A 21,833-nucleotide genomic window follows, 5' to 3' on the forward strand; every position below is an offset into this window, starting at 1 on the left:
CCTTCCATTTTGAGTTAACTACCGTCGACTCCAACGCTCGTATACATTTGTAATCTGTCCACTTCGAGTTCATTTACGCTTGGTCTACATAGTATGTTGAACATGAGGTCTGACAGTAGGTCTAAGAGGTCTTAGGGAGCATATCGTCGCGTTAAAACTTCGGAGAAATGAGCACACACGATGTATTTTATCGCAGTAGAAGTGTGTTCCCAAACACTACATGCATACTATATCGAGCGAGCCAACACTAGTTATAAAAACGGACGGCTATCTTTCTTCGTCGAATAAAGATGCATGGAGAATTGCTCCTAGTACTTTCAAAATACGTTGGGTAAACCTTAAGCAGTAGAAGGGCCGGTAGAGATAGCGGTCCGATTCCACCATAGGCCCCAGGATTGAACACACATGAGCGAAGATTAGTTCTAGGTCAACAATAGGTGTCACGAGATGCTACGAGCACGTCTTAAGTGCTTACTAGAAGCGACTATTCTGGCTATATGCGATGTCCAATGGGTCAGAAGAAGTTGTGTAAGGAAGCAGAAGCAGAATACAGAGCTGGTGAGGAATTCAAGGTAGCGCCGAGCGGCGCCCGCACGGGTCTTAGCTACCCGGCCAGCAGGGTCTAGGTCCTTGGTCTGTGTATGGTTAGAAGATACGGCGGAACGCTTGTTTTAGGGCGTACAAAATAGTGCTGCGCTAATACACCGCTTATCGAAAGCGGTGTGTTGTCAAGTTCGGGAACCCCGGTAGATGTTATAAGAGATAAGCGATGTACAGATGGTCTTTCTGTAAGATTGTTATCACTCGCATGACATAGAGTGAATGGGCACCTCGACAAACTCTTGACCATATCTTCCACGTAGTCACCAGCTCATGTTTGCCACTTTTCGAAAAGAAGCACGAGATGGCGAAATTGTTTGCATATCGAATACGAGCCTACCACCCCTGTCTGGTAGTCAACTCCACCATTTTGCTTGCGATAGATGTCGTGCAAAGAAGGTAGGCCGACCCTAAGCGTTCTATGATTTGCCAATCACAGGCAGTACAATGAGGAGATGACTTATAGTTGATTTTGGCGGTCCAGTTAAAATGCTCCGCCCACAGATTTGGGTGTGATCGGTGCCGGGATTTAAACGTCACTTGCACATATTCTGCTTCTCCTCAGGCGCAACGGCAGAAAAATAGAAGGATCTCCTTATGTCGATCGATTGCCGCAGCAAAGACGAGTGATAAAGTCAGTTCGCAGAGACAGGAGGGCGTTCCTAAAAACCACGGTGAAATCATTTCTTATAAGGATTTTGCGTCAAAGACAGCGTCGGAGCATGACAAGTCTAGCAAAACTATCACAATCACCCCTCCCGGTTCCGACACGGGGTTCCAGGAAAGTGACCCAGTGGGTCAAGAAGGCTGCAGAGTACGTTCTCATGTGCCTTCGAATACAGTAACCGTTATAACGCCTCCTTCCTCTTCCGATCTCACCTTCCTGGACTCAATCATATCAGATATATCAGCCTGCGATTCGGGTTATCCAGTCCTTGACTTTGACACTTTGGATGTAACTACGAACTCATATTCTGATGACACTTTGTCCCCAAGTGGCTCTTCCGGAACTCGAGCTACCGTGGGTGACGATGACATGAACACTGGGACATTTGCAGGTAAGGTCCATCTCATCCTACGTCCTATTCACCAGGTCATTCTGTCATGCATTTAAGCAGTCATCAAGGCGATACTGACTGCAGACAGATGAAACAAATTGGAACGTCAGTTCCGTCGCATTCGGCGAGCAGACAGTCAGTGTCAACGCTCGATGTCTTTTCCCGGTAGAAACCACGCCGCAAACTGCCAAGAGTAGAGATCACTTCCGCTCTGCGTCGAGAGAAAGATCCCCTGGGTTAATCCCAACGGAGCAATCATCCGACCGAGGTCGTAAAGGCGCCACTACGAAGCCCAATTTGAACGTCCAAGAACCTACCCCATGTGAATGCATAGATCTTATCCTTACGGCATTGGAGCAAGCTCAGAATCAACCCAAGGTGCACGATCTCAGTACTGCAGAGCAATCGTTATATTTTGTGAAAAACACCTATGCGCAATGCGGATCGAAAATCCAGTGTAGGAATTGCCCGTACGACTCAAGAGCCACAACCTTTTCCATTATGCTTGTTGAAAAATGGATGGGAATACTGGAAGACATCTCAAGAAGTTGGGAGGATACTCTGCTTTCTGCGTCCTCGACTTGGAAGGATTCATCGGGGAGAAACGAAGCTCAAACTCACAACCAAGATGTGTTTTTGTTAGATGGGTATCGAATAGATACCATGCAAGAGAGGTGCGATATCTTCGGCTTCCTGATCATCTTGCAGATCAAGCAATTGGCAGCATTGACGAAAGTTCTGAGTGACAAATCGCGAGCATCGCAAGGGGACAAGCACCAAGCCAAATTAACGCCTGTGATTTTGAGGATCCAGGAATTACATAGAGCCCTAAGCGAGACGGTTGGCATTCTGCATATCGAATGAGACTACTAGAGACAAGCCTCTACATACAACCAATCTTCGAGATGCTCACCTCTTATAGGATGAGGTACTGCTTACACTATATGCCCCTATACTTGATTCATGGGCGTTCTAGTACAAGTACAGTCCCTGCGTGTGTGCTGGAAAATGCTGTGGGCTGGGAACTGCTAATAAGACACGACACTGTACATATCCAACTATGAAAACCTTTGTAATAGAAGCCGTAAGGTGTGTTGGCCACCAACTATACTCTATGTTCCAGCTTTGCCGGCTTAAACCTAATGTATAGTGCTGGCTTCCACCACATAACATGCAAATAGCTGTCTTTTAACCAATCTAATGTAGGATCAACAAGTTCCAAATCGCATTGGAAGTGCATCTTCGCTAGGATCAAACTCATCTCAAAGTATGCAAAGCTAAACCTTGTTAGCTCAACAGCACCGTAACTGTTTTTGAACTCGGTACTATCAAACTTACTTCTTCCCAAGACAAGCTCTAGGACCGAGAGAAAAGGGCTGGCTTGCACTCAAATTATCCGTACAACCAGGATCCAGCCATCTTTCGGGTTTGAATGTGTATGGTTCGTGAAAGTTCTTCTCGTCGTGCAGAACTGTCCATGCGCTGGTATATACTTCCGTCTACCACTCTTTGATCAGCTCCCTGGTATAGCATCTCAGAACAGTTTACTCACCCCTTTCGGAACCCAATGACCATCGATTATCGCCCCTGGAGAAAGCCTTGGGAAGCCCTGTGAGCCCGGTTGATAGACTCGTAGTCCTTCTGATATTACGGCTTGGAGGTAAGGAAGTTGCATTGCCAATGTAGCAGTGATGCTGTTGAGAGATTTAAAGTTCGTCCTGATCTCATCCCGAAGTTTTTGATAGGTTTTGGGGTTTTTGAGTAGAAAGTACGTTACTCCTGCGAAGAAGGTCGCAATGGTTTCCCCTCCGGCAATTCTGAGATCCGCTTCATAAGTGATTCGAAAATGCTGTTACAATGACTTCACTTACATCAAAGTAGACGCATGTGCCGTCATCTCCTCTTGAGACAATTCGCCAGCCTTGACTTTCTCCGAAATGTTTGTCAGAAAGTCATGGCGATCACTTTCACTATTCAGTCTCCTTTATATCCCATTAGATGCCTTGCCCTTTAAGCGTCACGCCCGAGATCTGAGCACCTACCTCGCTACCTTTTCTCTGCTATATTTTGCATGACGATTGCGCACTTCGACCGTCATCCGTGGCAACAATATCTTACCTAGCGCTGCGCACAATGGTATCCTTCGAAGATTATCTAGCACCGTGATATAGAAAAGATGCTGAACAATCATATCTGACCATGCGCTGCTCTTTCCTTGGTTCAGTTAGACTCATTCAAACGTAGTGTGGGGATAAGCTCCATACCGTTCTCGACACACCCAAAACTCTCCCCAAATGCCATCTCGCCCAATATGTCAAAAGAGATCATCTCAAACCATTTGGTCATATTCAACCCTTGTTTACTTGCTCCATCTGTTTCAATTCGCGAAACAAACTGATCAACACAGCGCTGTATGATATTTTCTTGTTCCGCTAGTGCTTTCGTCGAGAACGCTCCGGACAAAGACTTTTTCATTCGCGAATGATTTGTGGGATCACGTTCGCTACCGATGCAGAGTGATTCGAACGCGGCACCGTACATATCATAGAACTCGCTTTTGATCAAGATTGGTTTCCCAGATGTGGCGTGGCCATATATGTCCTTCCACGACTGGAAGGATGAGAAGGACAGTTCGTTGGGTGAGACGCGAAATACGCTGCCTGGTGAAGATTAATTCCAGCCAATATGATACAATTTTTGAATAGACTGACCATATCGCTCATGTTGTTTTTGAACGATGAGGTGGAAGTGACCGCGCATGGAGTGGTACATGCGCCATAGCTAGTGAGATCAATCAAGTGGGCTTTGAGACTGGCTGCTACGCTTACCAATGTTGATCGAGCGAGGAACGGGCCAGGGAATTGGGCTAGTGGATGGAAGAAAATGTTGTATACAAGCTGGGAGACGATATACCCTATGAACTTTCAAGCATGTTAGCATGTATAAAATTAGAAGAATAGAAGAGATTTGCTGTACCAAGATTACAATGGCGCTTAATACTGTATAAATCTGTCCCATTGCCACAACAAGGTAGTGATAGTCCTAGATAGCGATGGCGAATTGCTATATTACCCAGCCTTATACACAAGCGCATATCACTAGGCCGGCCTAGAAAGATCTCTCAGAAGCATTACTTACGGAGCTGAGAGGGCCATGTCCCTTCTTCGGGTATTGTACAAAATAGGAATACGACCGATCGTATGCCCCTGGGACCTAGGGCCTGTTCGGTAAACAATTTTTGCGCTAAGATCCCGCCGAGTCGGGCGCCGATTTGAAAGCGGGGCTAGAAACTAGGGCTAAAGTCACATTTCGTTGACGTTGCCATTGGGGATGCAATTCATGTATAGTGCTTCAATAAGCTCTGAGCGGCTCATATCAAGCCCGGTGAGCGTTGCGCAACGGCCATGGTCACGCGCAAAAGTACGCTGCCAAAAACGAGAGTTAATTTGACAGCTCGAAACTGGTGTACTGAACAGACCATCAACTTATCACTGGCTGACACGATTTGATAGAATATCATGCGATTTGTGAGATAGTCTAATGAAATGCTATTCCCGTTCTGTGTCATCTTCATAAAATACAAGCGCCCTAACCTCGATGCTTTGGCGTGGCTCCATATGAGCCATCTCTTCATCCACAAACGCGCTGTGTGGTACTCTCCTGGCTCTACCATCTTTTTTCCATTCGTAGCACTTGAATATCATGACCTCCTCTGGGGTTTGCGCATACTTGTAGTACCAGGCATGATTTCGATTTGGTAGGATCGTGCACGGCTCGCCAACCCAATCAGGATACACCAATCTAACTGGTAGAATATCCTCGTCTCGAACTGAGTGGGAGCTGCAGACAGCAAATGGATCCCGGTAAATGGTCCTGATCGGACGCCAGATATTCAGAATTTGAAAACGGCTTCGCGACAGGCGTTCAGCATCTTCATCGAGGTGGCGCTTGACGTGGTTGAATGCAGCGTTCTCGGACTGATCAATGTGTGCTCGTTTCACTGGTCGACGTTCATCGTCCGGATCGAGAGCGGTGGGGTTTGGTCGACGGATTGTGTGATCGAAAATGTGGACACGCGAGGCCCCAGTTCTAACAGCTTGACTTGAGCTTCGAAACTTTGATCTGGAGGGTAACTTTACATGGCATAGATTAATTTCTCAACCTCAGGGTAGTAAATTGCTTTGGTGCGCTCATCATCAAGGAAATCTGTCTCTTCGCTTGCATGTGCAAATAGCTGAAAACCGTGACTGTCTAGGGTATAATTATCCACATTGCCTGTAATGTCTGTCACCACATGCTCGAGGTCGACGGAAGGTTGATTGAATGTAGCTCTTTTCCCGGCGAGGCTTGGGGCATGTTCGGTACCGTCTCCAGGGTCTTTGTAATAATTGAAAGTGGTATGGACATTCCGAGGCAAAACACCTCCCATAAATTGCTGAGAGGTAGTCCAGGTATCGCTCGGAGTTTCCAGCTGTTGTTCTGCAATCGCCGTAGTCGCCATGTTTAGCATGTTCATGTGCTGAAGCTGGTCGACGTTTCTTTTAGATGTAGCCAAAAATTCTGCATTTCCCAATAAGGTCTTTTTCCGAATCTCCATCTCGGACATGTAGGAACGAATAATGCCGAAGATCACCGCGAAACGCCCAATCCGTGCATGCCACACCCTGTTCGCGTTGACGTGATTTAGGATCGAGCTCACGATGACGGGTGCGAATGTGTATGTGGTTGGAATAGAAGCGGCGATGGGTTTGTGGTTGTGAGCCAAGTTTAATCTGTTGTGAGCTTGATCGAATACAGGATACTATAGTAGGTTAGAGCCGAATTGAATCGTTAAAGAACCTCAAATCATTGTCTGTAAGTCCATTGAATCAAGATAACTGGTTGACCGACACCATCATGTGAGTAAAGAAAGAGACATGATGATCGCCAGCGAAATCTGCGACGAAATCGTCTGCTTCGTTCCACTCCGGGAAATCAGGGCAAACATGATCGAGCCATTGTCTCTAGGTCTAGAACAGTTATTCAAGATAGGCCTTGCGCAACGACGACATGGTGTTACTTTGACGAAAGTCAGGTGTGGAGATGGGCGAAGAAAGTGCACGGGTGGGTAGTGGACGCATCCGGCACTAAGATTCTTAGCCCGCTTCAGACCGGGATCTTGATTTCGTCGACCCTTTCACATCTTCCACATGGCTATTGAGTCTAATTTTACATTGTTTCTATGCTGCATACACCTTGCATACGTGTGCAGTGAAGCAAGCGAAGGTAGGTTGTTGTATTCGGCCTTGCGATGATGAGTAGATGCGGGTGCAAGCAAGCCCGTCTTCGATGACGGGGCTGTAGAGCCGTGTTGTCTTCCACGAGTGGCATCTTCGACCTGAACGTAGAAAGCGAAACTTGTCTCCTCCAGTACACCACTCACGCAAGCTGAGCACTTGTCATCTAGCGATAGCTTTTGCGGAGCTTGCTAACGCCTCAGCCAAAGATGACACCTTCAGCCGCACTGCTTGTTCCCGTGAGCACGCCTGCATTTGGGAGGACTCTAGTGGCTGCTGCACACTGCCCCCTCCACTCAGTCCTTGTGCAGCTTGCCCAAGTTTCGAGCGACCTCCTAAGGCCTCTTCCTAATACTTTCCCTAGCCGACAGATTCTCCCTGTGGCTGATGCGCGATGGCGCAAGCGGGCAAGGCCAAGGTCAGGGTCCGCAATCCGGCCAACTCAATCCCTCGCCAATCTTCGGCGATAAGAAGGCCTATCTATAGCCCTTGTTCTGGTTGGCTCGCACGAAACCGGTCCGAGCGCATGTTCGTCGAAGCTTCCCAAGGCATGCAACACCCAGAACCACTATCTTTCTTCAATTCCTCTGCATTTTTCATAGTGACGCCGGGTTTTTTTGTGCGGATACAGATGCGGTGGGGCGCGGTGCGTAGTTTGGGCAGACAGGCGGCCGTTTCCAGGCAATCTTGGGCTGGTGAGGGACCGTGGAAGGGCATGGAATGGCTTGGAATCTTCTCTTTTGCTCGGCGCTGCCTGTGCATTTGCAACGATGCCGGTTACTACTTTTAAGTCGACAAGCGTCGCCGCCTTCGCAATCAATACACACATACAACGTTTTTACTGCTGTCAGAGTTGTAATCACTCTTCTCCCACTCACCTGTTTCTTGTCCCGCTACTCACTCCCCCGCGGCGACTTTTTGGTAAGCGCACTTTTTCGCCTCGATCGATTCGACGAGTTGCCCGCGCCTTCTCTTCTCCGTCCTGCAAGGCTGACGGGCGGCTGGGCGACTACTTTGGACGACTTCTAGGCCGTGACTGACTAGTATAAAGATTGTCCCTCGACAGACACGGCGACTCGCGCTCTCCCACAGACCAACGTTTGATACCCCTCCGACTCGACTTTTTACGACCCCGCTAGCCCACACACCTCACCCACAGCGACCATGGTCAAAGACACAAAGTTCTACGACGTCCTCGGGGTAAGCCAGCCTCGCACCCCCACCCACGCAGCACACACACTCTAACACCCTCCAGGTAGCACCAGACTGCTCCGAGTCGCAACTCAAGACGGCATACAAAAAGGGCGCGCTCAAGTGGCATCCCGACAAGAACGCACACAACCCGGAAGCAGCCGACAAGTTCAAGGACCTCTCGCACGCATACGAAGTGCTCTCTGACCCACAGAAGCGCCAAATATACGACCAATATGGCGAAGAAGGGCTCGAGCAAGGCGGCATGGGCGGTGGCGGCGGCATGGCAGCCGAAGACCTCTTCGCGCAATTCTTTGGCGGCGGCGGCGGCGGTCCCTTTGGCGGCATGTTTGGCGGCGGCATGGGCGGCGGCCGCGAACAAGGGCCCAAGAAGGCGCGCACCATCTCGCACGTGCACAAGGTGTCGCTCGAGGACGTGTACCGCGGCAAGGTGTCTAAGCTCGCGTTACAGAAATCTGTCATCTGCCCCAAGTGCAATGGTATCGGTGGCAAGGACGGTGCGGTTAAGAAGTGCGCGGGCTGCGATGGCCGCGGCATGAAGCATATGATGCGCCAGATGGGCCCCATGATCCAGCGCTTCCAGACCGTGTGCCCGGACTGCCAGGGCGAGGGAGAGATTATCCGTGATAAGGATCGCTGTAAGCAGTGTAACGGCAAGAAGACGATTATCGAGCGGAAAGTGCTACACGTACACGTCGACCGTGGCGTCAAGTCGGGCCACAAGATCGAGTTCCGTGGCGAGGGCGACCAGCTACCTGGCGTTGAACCGGGCGACGTTGTCTTTGAAATCGAACAGAAGCCGCACGCGCGCTTCCAGCGCAAAGACGACGACCTCTTCTACCAAGCCGAAATCGACCTGCTCACCGCGCTCGCCGGCGGCCAAATCCACATCGAGCACCTCGACGAGCGCTGGTTAACCGTCGACATCATCCCCGGTGAATGCATTTCCCCCGGCCAAGTCAAAGTCATCCGTGGCCAGGGCATGCCGTCGTACCGCCACCACGACTTTGGAAACTTGTACATCCAGTTCGACGTCAAGTTCCCGGAGCGCCTAGGCAACAGCGAGGACGGCGGGCCTATGTCGCCCGAGCAGATTCGTGCGCTGGAAAGCGTCCTGCCGCCCCGAAAGGTGCCGGATGCGTTGCCCCCGCCTGATGCTATGACGGAGGACTTTACGCTCGAGGATGTGGATGCCGGTGGTGAGGGCCAGAGGGCGAGGGGAATGGGTGCCATGGATGAAGATGAGGATGATATGCATCCCGGTGCTGAGCGCGTGCAGTGCGCGTCTCAGTAAGAAGTGAGGGAAGGAGTTGTGCATGATGTTATGAATGCATGAGGTTATTACACATGGGGTCGGAGATGGGTGGGGGGCGTGGTGGAGTTGTTTTTCCTTTTCTTTTTCTCCCCCGGATTGCATTGCAAGGTTCTCTCTCTGTCGATCGAAGCTTTTTTGCGATACCAGACGAGAACTGTGGTTCTTTCTTTCCAGTCAGTGGTTTAAACTTTCTGTAAGGCATCACTATCTTGTTCCTTTTGCGGTCTTTTTTCGCTGGTTGATTCGGCGTTCTTTCTAGACTGGGGAGAGAGCTCGCCTGAATACCGGCATGTTTAGTGAATGAGGGTTTGGTAGTTCTTTCTTGATGAGAAATGTCATCTTCTTCAAAAGGTTCTTGTCCTTTGCTACTCGGTACGCACAAATACCAGACTAGTAACCAGACCACCACTTCTCCTTCCACCCGTCGCATTCAAAATATTCGAACCATTCGGTCAGAGGCTTGTCAAACCTTTCCTCCCAGTGCTCAAACATGTCCTCCAAAGCCCACCACTGCTGCTCTGTTCTCTCCTGCACAAAGTAACAGAACTGTTCATAGCCAGTGTGGCCGAGATCAAACGTAGACAACTCGTAGGGCAACAGAGCACATTCGGCATGGACTTGACGGGAAACGAGCAGGAGACCCAAGTTACTTTCTTGAAGCGATCTTGGGCAGATTCCGTCAAAGACGACGTGGATGTTGCCGCTGAAGACGTGGGTGTAGATGAGGTTCCGTAGTTCGGCGGGGAGACGGAGGAATGGAAATGGGGTGGCTTTGAGACGCGTGCTAGTCGATACTGTCAGTCAAGAAGAATATGAACAGGATATGGGAGGTTTACGTTTCATGTTGTTGAGGATCGTCGCTGGTCTTGGACTCTTTGCGCTCGCGTTTGGACATGTTGGTTTGGGGCTGCGGTGTTTTGGTGATGGGTGTAGAGAATGTTTGAGTGGAGGTGGAAGGTGAGAGAGAAGAGGGTTAAGAGAGTTAATAAAGGCGATATAAGTCACGCTTGGACTGTTTCTGGTAGTTGCCTATTCGGGGTGAGTGCACCTTCCTCTCACCTTCCGTGTTAGAGTTAACAGCGCACGTGGAGACGACACTAAAGGACTCTTGCCTTGAGAACTCACAAAGTCACTTTTGGGATAATCACGAGAGGAGTACACATTTTGAGAAGAGAATGAAAGTTATGAAGCGTATTCGAGTCGTATCAGCTACCAGAGACGCAGAGTCGACTGTCTTCCAATGCACTAAATGCTGTACATTGCTTCTTCATAGACACACTCACTGCCAGACCACCTGTTCGCATGAAAGCTAGAAGGCAGGCTCCAGGAGACCGAACTGAGCCATCCAGTACGCTCCATCCCCGGACTGCTCCATCCGCCTCACACTCCCCTGGTTGTAACGGAGCCTCACGTCGGCAAGAGCCTCGATCTGCGCCCTTGACCTCTTCTCCAGGAACAGCTTCATGTCACGATACTTGTTCCATGTGGTCATAGAGTAATTGACGTCGAAACTCGTGAGCATGTACGGAAGTAGGGCAGTTTCATCATGGAGCTGACGACACACGTAGAGTAGGCTCAGATTAGGACGGCCTGTTGGCTGTATCTTGCGCAACGCCGGCCTCAAGCTTATCCGTGTTCCGTAGAAGACGTAGTGGTAGATGATGTTCCTGATTTCGGCGGGAAGGCGGAGGAAGGGAAAGAATCTGAGGCGCTGGACGGCAGGCGGCTTGGAGCTAGGCGACTTCGTCAGTAGCGAGATGGGCAGCAGAGTAACAGAAACTTACAGTTTGTTCTTGTTCCCCTTCTTCTTCGATTTCTCCACAGCGGACGCACCACCCGTGGAGGGCGAAGCAGCGCGCTTCCGACCCGCCATATTGACTTACTTGACCTCTTCGGGCAGCAGACGTAGTGTAATGTTGGAGAGAAGACGAGAAAAGAAAAGTGAGAGCGAGAGAACTAGGCTCTTTATATACCCACCTGAACGCTTAGGATTAGTAAGGTATTCGAGGTGACGGTGAGGGTGACTTTAGAAGAACATTTACTCTCACCTCACTTTCCACCCTCGGCCACCTGCCCTCTAGGGAACAGACTGCGCGGATCTGACGACTGTACACACAGAAAATGTAAAAAGAAATGAAATACATAGACACCGATCGGAAAACGCACTCCCGCACACTTCTGACTTATTGCAGTACCGGTACGTGAAGACAAACATACTTGATTGTGTACTCGCAAACATGCGTACCCGCCATAATGAGGTATCATACAAATTGAGGAACCAGAGGGAGACAAGGAGACCTAGAAACAACAAACCATAAACACATGAACCAAACAACAGGAAACCCATCAACATATATACCATCACAACCCTCAATCAACCCCCCTCCCATCCCCTCCATCTACATTTTCCTCATCTCACTTCCTATCCCAGTTTCCCCTCTACAAAAGCCCCTCACCCCCCCTATCCGTCCCCCCATACCCCGCCGGCTTCCTCGCCCGTCCCGTAACATCCGACCACGCGGCGCCAAACCTCCTCCCCGTACTCGCCAACAAGCCCTCCTCTTCCTCTTCCTCAAGATCTCTATCAACCTGCTCCTGATCCAACGACGGCGCCCTGAACAACGTGGTCAAAAAGACCACCAGATACACACCCAGGAACGCGAATTGCGCCCAAAACAACACGACACCAAAAAACGGAAAGTTGATCGTGACGCGGTTGATAAAGGTGGATAGGACAGACGGCGTACAGACTTGCTGCGCAGATGGATTGGTCGCTAGCTCGCTGCACGGCTTGATGAGGTCCTTGTGCTCGGTGCAATCCGCGATTTCGTCCACGGAATTGACCTTCATGTCGCAGTACGTCTGCGGGCCCCATGTCGCATACTGTGGGGCCACGACCATGGCGACACTGTAGTTGATGGCGAGGGTGATGAGCGTGAGCAGCACGGTAGCCATGAGCAGCGCCTGGGGACTCGTGTGGCCCTTGCGGATCTTGAAGATGGTGATCCACAGGAACCGGATACCAGCCGTTGCAATGCCGACGACAGAGGCAGAGAAGAAGAAGAGCACGAGGAGCAGGAAGAGCACGTAGTCGATGGGAAACACCTTGGAGGCTTTGACTAGGATAAAGTTCAGCGGCTGGAAAATGTTAATGTGGCCAAGAATATATCCGCAGTGGGCGCCGCAGATGGAATTCTTCGCTTTATCGATCCCAGTGATGAGCATCGACGCAAAGATGACCAGCGCAAACACCATGAGCACAAGCCCACCGACGAGTTTCAGCGGGCGGAAAAAGGCCTCCGTCTTGATCCACGCCTTGACAATCCAATGGCGGTCCTGGCCAGACGATTCAGCGGCCAGACGCTCGCGCCGGATCAGCGTGCGCTCTTCGCGCACAAGCGCCTCGAGTTCGCGGCGGTCGCGGCTGTCGAGGCCGTTCTCGCTGCCCTCGTTGCGGCCCTCGAGCTGGCGCTGGCGCTCGCGGTTGCTCTCGAGCTGGGACGCGGTGTTGGCGGCGAGCGTGGGTGCGGAGACGGAGGGCGCGGATTTGATCATGGCGACGGGGAGGAGGGCCATGCCGGCGCCGGTGTAGAGGACGAAGAGGATGGTGCCGACGGTGATGAGGAAGCCGAGGCCAAATGACAGTGCGCGTTCGCCATCTAGACGGGCCAGGGTCAGTATACGTAGAAAGTTGGAGAGAGGGGGCTGCGGCTCACGGTTCTCAGACAGCAGGTGCTTGAAGTAGTCGAGGTCGAGGCGCTTGTCGTCCTTGGCTTGCTTCGCAAAGGGCACGAAAAAGCCGACGAGGAAGATGGCGACGACGAAGATGAGGAAGCCAAGCGTCCATTTCAGCGCACCGCCAATGCGCTGGCCGGCCGTCTGCTCGCCATGCTCGGCCGCGTCCTCGTCGTACTCGTCGTACCAGAAGTAGGTAAAGGGGATGACGAGCAGACAGAGGACCGCATCGAGCGAGTAGAGCGTGTAGTAGACGATGCGCAGCGTGTGCACGATGCTGTCGACCTTTTCGGGCGTCGCCCAGTCCTTCTTGCGGCCCAGACTGGACCGGGACGTCGATGAGACGAGGGCAACGTCGACGGGGATGAGCAGAACGGTCGCGAGCAGGGCGAGCGTGGTGAAGATGCACACAATGGTCACGGCCGCGGCGCGGTCGCGCGGCTTCTGGTAGACATAGACAAAGGTGGAGGCGATGAGGAAGAGGATGCCGACGGCGACGGCGTAGGCGACCCAGATGAGCGACGTCTGTATCAGCGCCATGATGGGACGGCGGCACTGTCTGGGAGAGCGGTGGTGGAGAAGAGGGGAGTGCAGGTAGTGACTGCCATGTTTGGGCATGACGTCTAGCGGCGCGCAACCTTGCTTCGATCACTCTGCACATGGTTAGCGCTCCTCACACTGCAGCTCTACGCGCATGAGCTCTTTGACGCGACCAACACCACCACGTCGGATGAGATAACCCCCAATTGCACCCACCCGTGCCATGAGAAGCGTCGTCGACGCCCTTGACCCCCATCATGCAGTGCTACACTGAAATAGCCCCGCCCACGGCCGTCAGCCATGCCATCCACCTCCCCTTCCTGCACTCGAGGGCCAACAACGTCGTCGTCGCAAAGAACTCGCTCCTCCACGTCTTCGAGCTCAAGTCGACGACCACCGAGGTCACGCCGGGCGGGGGCAACGAGCCGGAGAATGCAGCCGCGAACCTCGACAGCGAGGCGGCCGACGTGCCACTGCAGCGCACAGAGAACACGGCCCGGCTGGTGCTCGTCGCCGAGTTCGCGCTGGCCGGCACGGTCATATCGCTCGCGCGCGTCAAGGCGCTCAGCACAAAGAGCAAGGGCGAGGCGCTGCTGGTGGCGTTTCGGGATGCAAAGCTCAGTTTGGTAGAGTGGGACCCGGAGAGCTACAACCTCCATACTATATCAATACACTACTATGAGAACCCAGACTTGCCCGGCATTGCTCCTTGGTCCGCTGATCTCAAAGACACGTACAACTTCCTGACGGCAGACGCCAGCAGCAGATGCGCCGCCCTCAAGTTTGGCACCCACAACCTCGCCATTCTGCCCTTTCGCCAGCGTGATCTCGTCGAGGATGACTATGATTCCGATGCCGAGGGTCCCAAGGAGACCAAGGCTGAGCAGACTGCCGAGCACAAGACACCATACTCTTCGTCCTTTGTCCTCCCCCTCACCAACCTCGACCCCACCCTCACACACCCCGTCCACCTCGCCTTCCTGCACGAGTACCGCGAGCCCACGTTTGGCATCGTCGCCGCCTCGCGCGCCACCGCCCCGTCGCTGCTCGCCCACCGCAAAGACATGCTCACCTACTCCGTCTTCACTCTCGACCTCGAGCAAAAGGCCTCGACGACCCTTCTCTCCGTGTCTGGCCTGCCCTACGACATCACAAAAGTAGTCCCTCTGCCGTCTCCGATTGGAGGTGCTTTGCTAGTGGGAGCCAACGAGATCATACACGTCGACCAGGGAGGAAAGACGAATGGCGTGGCTGTCAACGAGTTCGCCAAGGCCTGCACTTCGTTCCCTCTGAGCGACCAGTCCGATCTGGCGCTGCGGCTGGAAGCATGCCAGGTCGAGCTGTTGTCGCAGGATACTGGCGATGTCATGATTGTGCTCAACACCGGCCGCATCCTCATCCTGACCTTTACACTCGACGGCCGCACCGTCTCCGGAATGACCATACAGACCGTGTCCGCGGACCACGGCGGCCACGTCCTCAAGACCTCTGCGTCCTGTACCGCGAATCTGGGCCGCGGCCGCTTGTTCATCGGGAGCGAAGACGGAGAATCCGTAATGCTAGGCTGGACTGGCACATTCACCCAGCTCCGCCGCAGGCAAGCAACGGCTGATGCCGACTCGGACGAAGACATGTCGGACGACGACGTCGACGACGACATGGAAGACGATCTCTACAATGATACGGCACCTACCGTTCAGAAGATCACGGCCGCCGTGTCGGAGCCCACAGCACCGGGCACGTATTCTTTCCGTGTGCACGACGTCTTACCCAGCATAGCGCCCATCAAAGCTGCTGTCGTGCACCCCGGCAAAGACACCGAGTCTCTCAACAGGGGCGAGATTATGCTTTCGACTGGCAGAGGCAAAGCTGGTGCTATCACGGCGCTGAACCGCGAGCTCCACCCTGTGAGCGTGGCCACGATGGAGCTTCCATCTGCACATGGCGTCTGGGCTGTGCACGCGAGAAAAGCAGCGCCTGGTGATGTTACGGCGGCATTTGGCGAGGACGCGGAAGCGAATCTGGCGAGCGATGTGGATTATGATCAGTATCTTGTTGTAAGCAAGACCAGCGACGACGGTACGGAAAGCACAGTCGTCTACGAAGTCAACGGCAACGAGCTGTCGGAAACGGCCAAAGGCGACTTTGAAAGGGAGGAGGGGAGCACCATGGACGTCGGAGTTCTGGCCAAGGGCACAAAGGTTGTCCAGGTCATGCGCACGGAAATCCGTACGTACGATTCCGAACTCAATATGGATCAGATTCTGCCCATGGAGGACGAAGAAAGCGGCAACGAACTCGCCGTTATCAACGCCAGTTTCGCGGATCCGTACTTGCTCATCCTCCGCGAGGACTCTAGTGTCAAAATCTTCAAAGCCACGGGCGATGGCGAGCTCGAAGACGTCGAGGCGACAGGACTGTCCGGCGTCCAATGGCTGTCCGCCAGTCTATTCAAGTCCTCCAGCTTCACCGAGATCTTTGCCTTTCTACTCACGCCAGAAGGCGGCCTGCGCGTCTTCGCCATGTCTGACCTGTCAAAACCATGCTACGTCGCCGAAGCCTTGAGTTTCCTCCCCCCAGTCCTGGTCCTGGACTACGTGCCCAAGCGCAGCGCGATCAAAGCGACCATCACCGAGATCCTAGCCGCTGACCTGGGCGACGCGACGAGCAAGTCTCCGCATCTCATCATCAGGACGTCGAATGATAATCTTGTCATCTACAAAGCTTTCCACGCCCCGTCGCGCTCGTCGACAGATCTCTGGACCACGAATCTCCGCTGGGTCAAGCAGAGTCAACAACACGTCCCACGGTACATGGAAGACACCAGCGCCGAGGAAAACGCCGGTTTCGAAAGCACGCTTTCAGCCATCACTGATATCGCGGGTTACAGCACCATCTTCCAGCGCGGCACAACGCCTGCGTTCATCTTCAAGGAAGCCTCCAGCGCGCCGCGCGTCATTGGTCTCAGCGGCCAGCCCGTCAAAAGCCTGACGTCCTTCCATACCGCGAATTGCGCGCGCGGCTTCGCATACCTCGATGCCTCGGATACCCTGCGTATCGCGCAACTCCCGCCTGATACGCACTACGGACACCTTGGCTGGGCGGCCCGACGCATGCCCATGGACGCAGACGTCCATGCGCTCGCGTACCATCCGTCAGGTCTGTATATCGTCGGCACAGGCTACGACGAAGAGTACCAGCTCGATCCGAGCGAAACGTACCACTACGATCTTCCCAAGGAAGACATGCATTTCAAACCCACCGTCGAGCGCGGAGTCCTCAAGCTGCTCGACGAGAAATCCTGGTGCGTTATCGACACGCATGTGCTCGATCCGCAGGAAGTGGTACTGTGTATCAAAACTATTAACCTCGAAGTCAGCGAGCAAACGCACCAACGCAAAGACCTAGTCGCAGTCGGTACCGCCATTGTCCACGGCGAAGATCTCGCGACGAAAGGTTGTATCCGTATTTTCGAAGTCATCACCGTGGTCCCTGAGCCTGGGCGCCCGGAGACGAATAAACGCCTCAAGCTAATTGTGAAGGATGAGGTCAAGGGCGCGGTGTCGGCGGTGAGTGGATTGGGTACGCAGGGGTTTTTGATCATGGCGCAGGGGCAGAAGTGTATGGTTAGGGGACTCAAAGAGGATGGCACGTTGTTGCCGGTTGCGTTTATGGATATGCAGTGCTATGTGTCGGATTTGAAGAATTTGGCGGGGACGGGTATGTTGGCGATGGCGGATGCGTGGAGGGGGGTGTGGTTTACGGGGTATACGGTATGTTTTTTTTGTTTGTTTGTCATGAAGGTGGAGGTGCGGTGCTGATGATTCAACAGGAAGAACCGTACAGGATGTCGCTGTTTGCGAGGTCAAAGCATAATCTCGAGGCCATGGCTGTCGACTTCTTGCCGTTTGACGAGCAGTTGCATTTGGTGGTTGCGGATGCGGATATGAATCTGCAGTTGCTGCAGTTCGATCCTGATAGTAAGTCTCCTCTTCAGTTATGGATAGTGAGGAGAGAGAGGCACTGGGGCCTCTCTCTCCATCTCCAAAGCCCCGTCACTAACACCATCCAGACCCAAAATCAGAAGCCGGTTCCCGCCTGCTCCACAAATCCACATTCCACACCGGCCACTTCCCCACATCTTTGCACCTCGTGCAATCCCGTCTCTCCCTCCCATCAACAACCGATACCTTCACACAAGACGGCCCTTCCACTGACGACGACAACGATACCCCCACCGCCGCCCCCACTCCCCGCAAACCATCTCAACCCCTCCACCAAATCCTCCTCACAACCCAAACCGGCACCCTCGCCCTCCTCACCCCCCTCCCCGAATCCTCATACCGCCGCCTCTCAGCCCTAACCTCCTTCCTCTCCTCTACCCTCGACTCCCCGTGCTCCCTGAACCCGCGCGCGTTCCGTGCAGCGGAGCGCGTGCATGGCGTGACGACGAGTGAGGGCGGGTGGGATGCGGGGACGGGGGGTGCGAGGGGCGTGTTGGATGGCGGGTTGGTGATGAGGTGGGGCGAGTTGGGGGAGAGGGGACGGAGAGAGGGGTTGGGAAAGTATGGTGAGGGGGGGGAGGGCGAGTGGTTGGTTTGGGGGGAACGGGAGGTGTTGGGGGGGTGGGGGGTTTTTGGGGGGAGGGGGAGGTAGTGGAGGTAGATGAGAAAGATGGTGAGGAAAGGTGGAGTGGGATGGTTGGGAATGAGCGGGTTTGGAGGATGAGTAGAGTGTGTGAAATGGTTGAGAAGAGTGTTGGTTGCGTGATAGTCCACAACAATGGAGGTTGAGGACATATATATGAATACATATATGGTTATTGGCTATGATGACGATTGGTGTTGCGGTAGTTGTGAGTGGCTCATCGTGTATGGGTCATAACTGCATCATCGATCATAAGGAAAGATTGAATACCACACAGAACTCGTCTCCGGCTATCCGGGAGGGGGAAGAGGAGCGTTCGGTTTTCCCTCCATGACGACGTGGGTCACGTGACGGTCCGCGGTCCGGAATGTCTTTAGTGTTAATATTAGTGATGTAACAGGCATACGAGCTCGTCGTTCATGCATGTTCTGTGGGCAGTGAAAGGCGGTAGATCACGCATAGAAAACTAATTCTCTTCTAGTAACGTAGTCTGGCGCTTTGACTTTTGCCTTGGTCAACCTAATATAAAAAGTCGCCCCTCGACTGTTGTTCTCCTAGCGACCCTCGAAAAGTCTCTCACACTCTTATATTTCTCCACCACTCTTACTCTCTCTACTATTGACACATTCCTCTACCGCTCTGACCCTCTCTACTATCCACACACTTCTTAACATGCAGTACTCTCCCACTGAAGAGGCTGCGCTGTGGCGTGCTGAAGCGTCTCAATTCCTAGACCTCGTCGGTCAAGGTCTGTCGCGTGAAGAGTCGGGCTATATGTAAGACTTTCAGCTTCTCGCCGATACACCCGTAGCTAATGATAATGAACAGCACTCAGCAGAACGCTATCAACTGTCCGCTGCTTCGTCTTCCTGCTGAGATCAAAAACATGGTCTTCGACTACATGTTCAAGAATGTGGCATATGAGATCGATTGGTGGGGTATCTTGGAACCCGGCTGCCACCATTATCCCAGCCACAACCCAACCCTGCTTTTCGTCTGCCGCCAACTATACCACGACACAGCGTTGTTGCCGTACAAGCTGGGAGTCTTTTATATAGAAGACGACTATCTTGATCGACGTCTGTGGGAATTTTTGCAGAAGCGAACGAAGCCGCAGATGGCAGCTATGTTCAAGTTGATAGTTGTCATCTTTTCCCATGTTGAGATGAGGACCTACAGACATGAAGGCGCAGGATCATACTGGGCAGCCAGACTGAGTGAGGATGACTTTGAGAGAAAGCTTATGGAGAGATAGGCTGGTCGAAAACAAGATACCCGGCCTACATCTCTCGCGAGGTCTCATAAGTGCAGACGGAAGAACGAGTCATGTCCCAGCAAGGGCATACCCATTACGGGGAAATGGATATCATTCTCGTAACCTCTTATTCGTGCTGGAATTACTTTGTTAATGGTGAAAATGAAACTCTACGTTGTTCGCCACTTAAAATCATACACGCCACCACTTCCACATCCTTATTCTATGCAAACCACTAAGACGGGCGGTCGAAACAAAAATCGGAGATGAAAGTGAGTCTGCAACCTGGCAGGGGTGATCAGCTCGACTTGACCTTCACCGTCGCTTTTTTCTCCAGCCTAAACCCCATCAGACAGCCTACCCTCAGGTGTTACAATAATCTCCTCTCACGAGACCGCCCCGCTTACAACACGACACACAACCCACGATGCCTGTCAAGAGGCGCGCAGCCACGCCCCCCATCGACGCGATGTCTGCGAACAAGTTGAAGGCCAAGTTGAAGATCCAGAAGTTGAACACCAAGAAGCTGAAGGCGAAGGAGCGCGGCAAGCAGGCGGGGTGGAACGCTGCCAATCATGATCAGGAACCTCGCGACGACAAGTAAGCACCTTAGTCCCCAATTCTAGATTGTGCGACTGACGTGCTGTGCAGCGGCAGGCTCAAACACTTCCCTCTTCTCCGCCTACCCGCCGAGATCAGGAACGCCATCTACGAGCATGTGTTCAGCGACACACAGTGCAATTTGTATAACCCTTCCGTAGAGGAAGACGTTGTCAGGGCTTTGCAATCATTCAACGCGTGCAACCTGGGTCTCCTAGCTACCTGTCGCCAACTTTACACCGAAACTCACCTGCTACCCTACAAATTAGCCTATTTCCATTTTAACTTCGAGATCCCGTACGACGAGGAATGGGTAGGGCCTGTGAATACTTTCGCTAAACCGAGGACAGAGGAACAGAGGGCCGCTGTTGGCAACAACAAGGAGATTGTCATTTACAATCATAAGGAAGATGAGTCGACGGTGTTTTATGGACTATCGTCATAGCAATATGACTATTGATAGCTAGGTGTATAAGAGCCGTCTTGTATCTTCCGAGCCATCAGGCGGCTAGTCAGCAAAAGCGGCTTTAGTGGACATGTCGACTCAAGGTCAACTACCTCTTTCGTTAGATGTTAGCCTGTAGAACTACTTCACCAATACTATATGAGAAGTCTTCCCTTAATCTGTTGTTCCTACTCTCCTTATTCAAATAAACTGACTTATCACCACTCAACACGATGTCCTGAAAGCGATATTTAACGACTCCGGCTGATGCATCCTCCGCGAAAAGGCTACGCGATATGAGAGCTTTTCTCAGAGCTACTCAAAGATATTCGAGCCAACTCGATCTGATGTTAGTACCAGAAGATTTCCACGCTACTACCCAGGGTAATGTTCGCTGTGGTATCGAGCTGCTTCCGTACAATTCCACGAGACTTCACTTCTCGTTGCATTGTTATTTCGACTAGAGCGAAGAAGTTTGTTTGTAACATCTGATAAAATATTCCAATACTAAGACGTTGAGACAGCTTGAAGCTATCACTACAGTGTCAGTCTGTGGATATGCTCACAGGCTTGAGAGTCACAAGTTTAGACAGGGAAACGCGTCTTACTGGTTCAATAACCCACCGTACTTCCAGTTCTAGCACTTATTCAGGAAGGCAACTACTAAAGAGACATCTGGAGTGGTTGGCAACAAAGAAATCACAATCGTTCAATCACACGTTGTGTCTTTGGTCCCACGTCATGGTGGCTATACAGTGAGAGCAGTAATGAGCATCCTTCCCGCAATGTTCTCTCACTGTCAAGATCACTGCGAAAGCCAATCTCTGGTACTAGCGGTAGATCATCTCAATATCTTACAACTCCTCATTACATATTATGATTTGTGGGAGCCCAATTCCGTTTGGCGTCACTAGCTCGCTTACCTGATCATTGCAACGGACTCACCTTCCAGCCCGCTTTCATGGGTGCACATCCTTTCTTCCTCCATCTCTTCAAAAGCTGCAACGGAAACTCGGTATGGCATCTCAAGGCCGCGCAGCGATGCCTCGTGTCAGCAAGCCATCCGCAAAGGAAAGACACGACGACAGGGCTCACCGCAGAGCTCAAGCTCAGCTGCTTCGTGAGCGACCTCGTCGTGACAGGATGTAAG

At 52.3% G+C, this 21,833-nt stretch overlaps 7 protein-coding genes across 7 annotated transcripts; 4 read left to right on the top strand and 3 right to left on the bottom strand.

Annotated features, from left to right (window-relative positions):
• Positions 1 to 7,704: 7,704 nt before the first annotated feature.
• ACET3X_006393 (uncharacterized protein) lies at positions 7,705 to 8,038 on the top strand (the record flags this gene model as incomplete). Its single annotated transcript, XM_069452757.1, has 2 exons — positions 7,705 to 7,855; positions 7,986 to 8,038. The coding sequence occupies 2 exons, from the start codon at positions 7,705 to 7,707 to the stop codon at positions 8,036 to 8,038; spliced, it is 204 nt and encodes a 67-aa protein (XP_069305161.1).
• Positions 8,039 to 8,098: 60 nt separating this feature from the next.
• Positions 8,099 to 9,440, top strand: ACET3X_006394 (uncharacterized protein; the record flags this gene model as incomplete). Its single annotated transcript, XM_069452768.1, has 2 exons — positions 8,099 to 8,134; positions 8,190 to 9,440. 2 exons carry the CDS (start codon positions 8,099 to 8,101, stop codon positions 9,438 to 9,440), a joined length of 1,287 nt encoding a protein of 428 aa, XP_069305162.1.
• A 411-nt stretch (positions 9,441 to 9,851) lies between these two features.
• Positions 9,852 to 10,356, bottom strand: ACET3X_006395 (uncharacterized protein; the record flags this gene model as incomplete). Its single annotated transcript, XM_069452779.1, has 2 exons — positions 9,852 to 10,245; positions 10,298 to 10,356. The coding sequence occupies 2 exons, from the start codon at positions 10,354 to 10,356 to the stop codon at positions 9,852 to 9,854; spliced, it is 453 nt and encodes a 150-aa protein (XP_069305163.1).
• A 414-nt stretch (positions 10,357 to 10,770) lies between these two features.
• Positions 10,771 to 11,334, bottom strand: ACET3X_006396 (uncharacterized protein; the record flags this gene model as incomplete). The annotated part of the gene is made up of 2 exons (XM_069452790.1): positions 10,771 to 11,194; positions 11,246 to 11,334. The coding sequence occupies 2 exons, from the start codon at positions 11,332 to 11,334 to the stop codon at positions 10,771 to 10,773; spliced, it is 513 nt and encodes a 170-aa protein (XP_069305164.1).
• A 343-nt stretch (positions 11,335 to 11,677) lies between these two features.
• Positions 11,678 to 13,767, bottom strand: ACET3X_006397 (uncharacterized protein). The gene is made up of 2 exons (XM_069452801.1): positions 13,178 to 13,767; positions 11,678 to 13,120 (listed from the first exon to the last, which is right to left on the bottom strand). The coding sequence occupies exons 1-2, from the start codon at positions 13,734 to 13,736 to the stop codon at positions 11,901 to 11,903; spliced, it is 1,779 nt and encodes a 592-aa protein (XP_069305165.1). The 5' UTR covers positions 13,737 to 13,767; the 3' UTR covers positions 11,678 to 11,900.
• Positions 13,768 to 13,993: 226 nt separating this feature from the next.
• On the top strand, positions 13,994 to 19,638 carry ACET3X_006398 (uncharacterized protein; the record flags this gene model as incomplete). Its single annotated transcript, XM_069452812.1, has 5 exons — positions 13,994 to 17,509; positions 17,569 to 17,716; positions 17,809 to 18,170; positions 19,062 to 19,159; positions 19,212 to 19,638. 5 exons carry the CDS (start codon positions 13,994 to 13,996, stop codon positions 19,636 to 19,638), a joined length of 4,551 nt encoding a protein of 1,516 aa, XP_069305166.1.
• Positions 19,639 to 20,065: 427 nt separating this feature from the next.
• ACET3X_006399 (uncharacterized protein) lies at positions 20,066 to 20,683 on the top strand (the record flags this gene model as incomplete). The annotated part of the gene is made up of 2 exons (XM_069452824.1): positions 20,066 to 20,238; positions 20,290 to 20,683. The coding sequence occupies 2 exons, from the start codon at positions 20,066 to 20,068 to the stop codon at positions 20,681 to 20,683; spliced, it is 567 nt and encodes a 188-aa protein (XP_069305167.1).
• Positions 20,684 to 21,833: the final 1,150 nt, after the last annotated feature.

The sequence above is a fragment of the Alternaria dauci genome, chromosome 6 (genome assembly GCF_042100115.1).
Source record: "Alternaria dauci strain A2016 chromosome 6, whole genome shotgun sequence".
Lineage (NCBI taxonomy): Eukaryota > Fungi > Ascomycota > Dothideomycetes > Pleosporales > Pleosporaceae > Alternaria > Alternaria dauci.

Excerpts from the sequence above, each read along its gene's own strand:
- ACET3X_006397 (XM_069452801.1), bottom strand. The coding sequence starts at position 13,736 with ATGGCGCTGATACAGACGTCGCTCATCTGGGTCGCCTACGCCGTCGCC. Across the intron at positions 13,121-13,177 it reads GCACCTGCTGTCTGAGAACC|ATGGCGAACGCGCACTGTCA; the intron begins GTGAGCCGCAGC and ends TGGCCCGTCTAG.